We start from the raw sequence: 6,188 nt of genomic DNA on the forward strand, positions 1-6,188 counted from the left end.
GAAAGTTCTATGTAAATCACAAGTTTTATTTAAAATTAATTATGACTATTAACTGTAAAAGATGGTTGTCAGTGAAGGTGTGTGTGTGTGTGTGTGTGTGTGTGTGTGTGTGTGTGTGTGTGTGTGTGTGTGTGCAGTCACATGAGTAGCATTAAAACTACAAACTATCAATAAAGAAATAAAAACATTAAGAGAATTGCATCATAATTTTACATTGCTTGGCTCTAGTAATACCAGGTGTAGAAGTATGAAACTGGAATTTAGGAGCTGTAATGGCTGACAACAAATGCCAAATCGCATCAACCCAAGTTCCATACATCGGTGTCTGTTTCAAACCCGTAAACATGTCGAGGTTTTGTACCTACGAACTATTATTTGCAGACAGCATTGATTTTCTGCTGTGATTTGAAGAAAACTGCTGCAGAATTGCATTGAATGCTTGTTGAAGCTTTCGGCGAACATGCTTGCGGGAAAACACAGTGTTTCAATTGGTTCAAAAAACTCGAAAAGTGGTGATTTTGATGTAAGAAACAATGAGCATGGGAAACCACCGAAAAAGTTCAAAGACAACGAGCAACGAGTTGCAGGCCATATTGGAGGAAGATGATACTCAGACTCGACAGGAACTCACGGAGCAATTGAATGTGACACAGAAAGCTGTTTTTCTTCGGTTGAAATCTATAGAAAATGTGCAGGGGGCGGGGGGGGGGGGGGATGGGTTCTGCATGAACTGAATGAAAGACAGCAAGCAAATCAAAAGACCACTTGGGCAATGCTGCTCACCAGGTACAAGAGAGAGTGGTTTCTCCACGAATAGTGACAGATGATGAAAAATGGGTATATTTTGAGAATCCTAAGTGTCGTGTAAATCATGGGTGACTCCAGGAAAACCATTGACATCCACTGCAAGACCAAATAGCTTTGGAAAGAAGAGAGTGCTCTGTGTTTGGTGGGATCAGAAGGGTGCCATCTGTCATGAGCTACTAAAACCTGTTGAAACCATTAACATTGATCGCTACCAACAGCAACTGATTAAAGTCGAGCATTGCATGAAAAATGACTGGAATATGGAAAAAGGCAACACAATCATATTGCTCCACGATAATGCCCCATCACACACCGCAAAACAGGTCAGGAAAATGATCAAGGCATTCAGTTGGGAAGTACTAAGGTATGCGGCTTATTTTGCAGACTTACCGCCATCCGATTATCATCCATTTGCGTCACTGGGAAATTCTCTCGCTGAACAACGCTTCATTTCATGTGAAAATGAACGAAAATGGCTCGCTGACTGGCCTGCTTCAAAAGAAGAACTTTTTTTTTTCATGGCCTGCCAGAGAGGTGGGAGAAATGTATAAATAGCAAGAGATTATTTTAAATAAAATATTGTCTATCAGTTTCAAAATACAGACATGTAATTATTGCAACTAAATTCCAGTTTCATGCTTCTCCACCTAGTATTTTCCAAATTTTGGATTCAACCATCTCATACCAGTTACAATTTTGCAAGAAAAAACTTGGAAGTAAATATATGTTAATTTTGTCTTATAGCCTTCATAATAATTTATTGAGTACAGTCTGGTCATGAAAATGTGTTAATGCAATATTAACTTTTTCCCCCTAGGAGCCAAACCATTCAAGTGTCCAGTGTGCGACGCAAGATTTCGGACGTCAGGGCACCGAAAAGCTCATCTTGCTTCGCACATTAAAGAAACCAGTAGACTGAACAGACAAAGAAAGCAGCCTAAACCAACTGTGAAGGATCAAGAGAAAAATACTGAAAATATGGTAACTGAGAGAGAGATACACCAAGCAGAAAACGAAAATGCAGAGGCAGATTTGAACAATTCCACATTTTTAGTCACTGGAGACAGTTCTCAAGTTGTCAATAACTTCCAGTTTCAACTAGCTGATAGCTTTCAGATAGATACTTCAGGGAATCTGATACCTACACAGGCCTTACAACTGGATGAAGCAATTCTACAACAGATACAAGCTTCCAATATTATTATTCAGGCACCAGGAACGGAACAGAGTGTTTGTCAGGAAACATTTCAAGTGTCAACGGATGATCAAAATTTGGGCACTGTGCGTTTTGAAATACCTTTTATAAATGTTCAGCAGACATCGTCAGATAATGTGACAACCACTGGCGACATTGTTTTTAATGTTGAAAGTGAATTAGATGTTGATATTGACAACAATGCTTCTTCATCAACTCCCTCCACAACTTCACGTTTCAGGGTCAGTGACAGTCGCAAAGGTGGCAGATCTCTAGTGCCTGTTGGTGGTCAGAAGAAGACAGATGATGATTTCTTTGTGTGTCATGACTGTCAAGTGTGTGGTAAATGGTTCTCAAAACCAAGTCAGTTACAACGGCACGCTCGTATTCATACAGGAGAGCAACCCTTCCAGTGCACTGTATGTAACAAAAGATTCAATCAGAAGGATGCTTTGAGTATACATTTAAAAAGTCACACAGGTGAAAGGCCATTTGCTTGTCAGTATTGTGATTACTCCTTCACACAAAAAGGTAACTTGAAGACCCACATTAAGCGAGTTCACAGATTCAGTTGTTCTGAGCTTGGGACGAAAGGTCCACCTACACCCAAATCAGTTATTAAGTTAAAACCTTCAATAAACAGTGAAACTGACGTTGATAAAAGCCTTGATCTCGATAGAGTTGTTGATGACTTGTTTCCTCAGATGAACAGTACTTTTCTTACAGACCCCTAATATGTAAATTATTTGCATGTTTGCATGCATTTTCCAGTACAAATATTGTTTACATCAGAAATGATGTTACAACTGCCATAAATATTTATAAATGTAATGCATTTGCAGAAAATGTAATTGTATATTTGTATTGTAAATATATTTTGAAATTGTGATTTTTCTTTGCTGTTTATTTATAAAATATTTTTTTTACTGTTATTGTATTTACTTAAAAAGAACTTGCAGTTAAATACTTTTACATTAATAAAATATGTATGCAGATTGCTTATAAACCTCATGAGTGTGTGTTTCTGTATTTTTTATTACAATGACAAACAGTCACCTACAATTTCAAATTACTGTGTTGGAAATCCCAGAGGAATATTCTTCACAATCCAGTGGCACATTTCAATAATACCAGCACATATGTAACTTTTTGACTGAGTGCTTTTGATAATGACTCTGCCTTTCTCTTTGGGTAATTATGTTGACAGCTGGGAAATGTTTGCGTATCCTTAGTATTCCCAAATTAATTTACCACCTTCACCTGACATAACCTTTGTCTGTGTAACACCCATTGAGAAGTGGTATAGCGAGATCAGCAACCATATCTCCAAAACTATAATTTGCAAACTGTGCTAGGTAGAAGAGAGAGGCACTGCTTCCCTGAAGTACAAATTTTTGCTGCAACTATTTGTTTGAAGAGTGTGACATATGCTGCTGATAAATGTGTAGCATTTCATTGAACTGGTAAAATAAGAACACTCATTTTAGAGTGAGACTGTTTGATGTCATTCGGTCACTTTACTAATGGCTTCTAGTGTTAATGTTGTGTAACAAGTCGGATCAACCTGTTCACTACGCCCTGTCAGGAACTCTGCAACTACACTGATGGATAACTTAAGTACGATGTCCCGCTGTTCAGAGCAGGTAGCATGGAAGCAGAGGCACTGTGTTGTAACTCAGCAGTTAACTATGGTGCAGCCTGCAGTTTTGCATGTGGTTACATAAAACTGAATTGTATATAAAATGCAGTGTTTTATGATTCACCTGTGAGTGTAAATAATGGTGAGGCAGTGAATTCATTCACACTAAAACGATCAAAAACTAAATGTATGATTGCCGGAGCCAGACACCTGTGGGTAAATAGTGCATACAATTGCTGCTACTTAAAGATACGAGAATTATGCAAACAAATGTATCTAATGTTTAAAGTACACTCATCCACTTAGCAAAATGAGAAAACTTCAGTTTCCCATCTGTACTTATAAAAAATCTGAAAAATTGTCATGTCTGTTTCAACACACTTCCCCAGAACTATTTGACAAATTTTCGTGGGGTTCTGCAGGTAAGTTAAACTTAGTTTAGGGCAACATATAGGCTTCAGTTCATTAGAATCGAATAAAAAAAAAAAGATTTTTAATTGAAAGTTTTATCCATACTAATATTATAAACGTGAAAAATAACTCTGTTATGTTTTTACAACCAACCTGCTGAACCGGTTTTCATGAAATGTACAGAGAGAGTGTGAATCTTGAGGAGAAACAAGCTACTTTAGAATGTGTGTAGGACAAGATACTTATTTGAAGAATAATATGTGAATTGGGGAAAAATATTTACTCCTGGACTTTTTATCTTTATATATTTGTGAAAATGCTTTTATTGGCTGAAATATGTATGTGATAAGATTCAAAGTAAAAGAGTTCTATGGTTATACAATCTTCATTGTGTTTAATCCATACTTCTGCACTAATTGTTCTATAATGTACACTTCGCATAATGTATAGCTACTTCCGCAGCACGATGCATAGATGCAGGCTCCTGCACGTACCCCTCTGTCTGCAATGCTGTGCATGGCAATGCATTGTGCATTGGGGCAGCTTGGGAGGGAGCAGAATGAAGTGCACATCATGAGCTACACTTACCCGAACAGACAGACACGTAAGGGCAGCTGATTTTATTTCATGTACAGCATCTTATTTACTCGCCATCACTCATCATAACAAAACCACAGATATGTGAGAGAGTGCAGCTGCGAGTAACAGCTAGTAGAGAATAAAATAGCATTTCTGCATAAGTGAAGAACCATCTGTTTCACAGAATTTAAATGCTATTTGCCAAAATTTCATCATCACTAGGGTGCAAGATTTTCTGTATACAGACAAATTTGGCTATGGATGGAGAGGGACTGCGCCTGATGTGTATGGTTCCAGGGGGAATTGGCCACTGCCTATAAACAGCTGGAAGCTGTGTTGGCCATGGTCAGTAGGCCTCAGGCTGCTGCCCTGGGCTGTGGTGGTGTTGGGAGACAAGAGGCAAATACTTGTGGAGATGCCACAAATAGTGGCAGGGCCAGGAATTCTGGACAGAATGCGAAAGGCGGTAGCAGCTGCATGGCTTCTCATTTTGCAGCATTGTTCCCAGAACTGATCACTGGTTTGGAGTTAAGTAGAAGGCTTAAACCAGAGCCTGGGGTGTATTTTTCCTTCTTTTCCTGCTGTTGTGTATTTTGTAAGATTTGTGGTGGGTCTTATACCAGCACTAGCGAGAAGTTGCGTCCCTGGTCGAAATAACAGGGCAGTATTTTGCTTACCCCATTACACCACCAGATGAAAGTAGTATTATCTTTATTGTCTCTTCTCAGACTAGTTTTTTGGTGGTCCGGATCTTCCACACCACCACCCTGTTGATCTAACAGCGGTGGAGGTCCCTGGAATCCTTTCGCAAGTTCTCTCTGTTGCGCTGCTGAATAAATAGCCACACTTCTCACAAACAGGGATATATTTTGCCCAAAATTTTCACTATTTTCACAATGCAACTAACAATTTCTATAGTAATACCATTCTCTTGAATAAATTCAAAAGTCTGTACATGTATACTGTAGGACCTGAGAGAAAAACCAGAAAAACAACTACCACTCTTCAGTTGTTCATTATGTCCTTGTTGGAACATAATTTACTCCATGGCTCTCAGCCGGCCGGAGTGGCCGTGCGGTTCTAGGCGCTGCAGTCTGGAGCCGAGCGACCGCTACGGTCGCAGGTTTGAATCCTGCCTCGGGCATGGATGTGCGTGATGTCCTTAGGTTTAATTATTTCTAAGTTCTAGGCGACTGATGACCTCAGAAGTTAAGTCGCATAGTGCTCAGAGCCAATCCATGGCTCTCGGATTCAGGCACTTGCTGCACCTTGGCTCAAATGACTCCCACTACATTTATCCTTATTCAGTTTACTCATGAACATCTCTTGTTGACAGCTTTCCAATGGTATGTTGGGATGTTTACAAATATCCTGAAACACTACAAGGCTCGGACGGTTCTATGGCAGTCTTGGTTGTGGACTTCTCAACCTTCGGTATTGGGTGGAGAAATATTGGATAACCACCTCTCCACCTTCCGTAATGGGTCAGACTTGCACTAGGTGCAGGAAGCAGTTACCAAGATAGTAGAGTACAAATGGTTTGCATGGGGCTGTAGC

General features: G+C 39.5%; 1 protein-coding gene across 2 annotated transcripts in view; it reads left to right on the plus strand.

Annotated features, from left to right (window-relative positions):
* The window catches only part of LOC126170109 (zinc finger protein 236-like), a 224,136-nt gene extending 221,169 nt beyond the window's left edge, over window positions 1-2,967 (plus strand). For both annotated transcript variants that reach the window (XM_049920698.1, XM_049920697.1), the window contains exon 26: window positions 1,625-2,967. In XM_049920698.1, the coding sequence (XP_049776655.1) occupies window positions 1,625-2,736 (1,112 nt within the window). In that variant the 3' untranslated portion in view covers window positions 2,737-2,967. The remainder of the gene's footprint in view (window positions 1-1,624) is intronic.
* Window positions 2,968-6,188: the final 3,221 nt, after the last annotated feature.

This window comes from Schistocerca cancellata, chromosome 1 (assembly GCF_023864275.1).
Source record: "Schistocerca cancellata isolate TAMUIC-IGC-003103 chromosome 1, iqSchCanc2.1, whole genome shotgun sequence".
In the NCBI taxonomy this organism is placed as follows: Eukaryota; Metazoa; Arthropoda; class Insecta; order Orthoptera; family Acrididae; genus Schistocerca; species Schistocerca cancellata.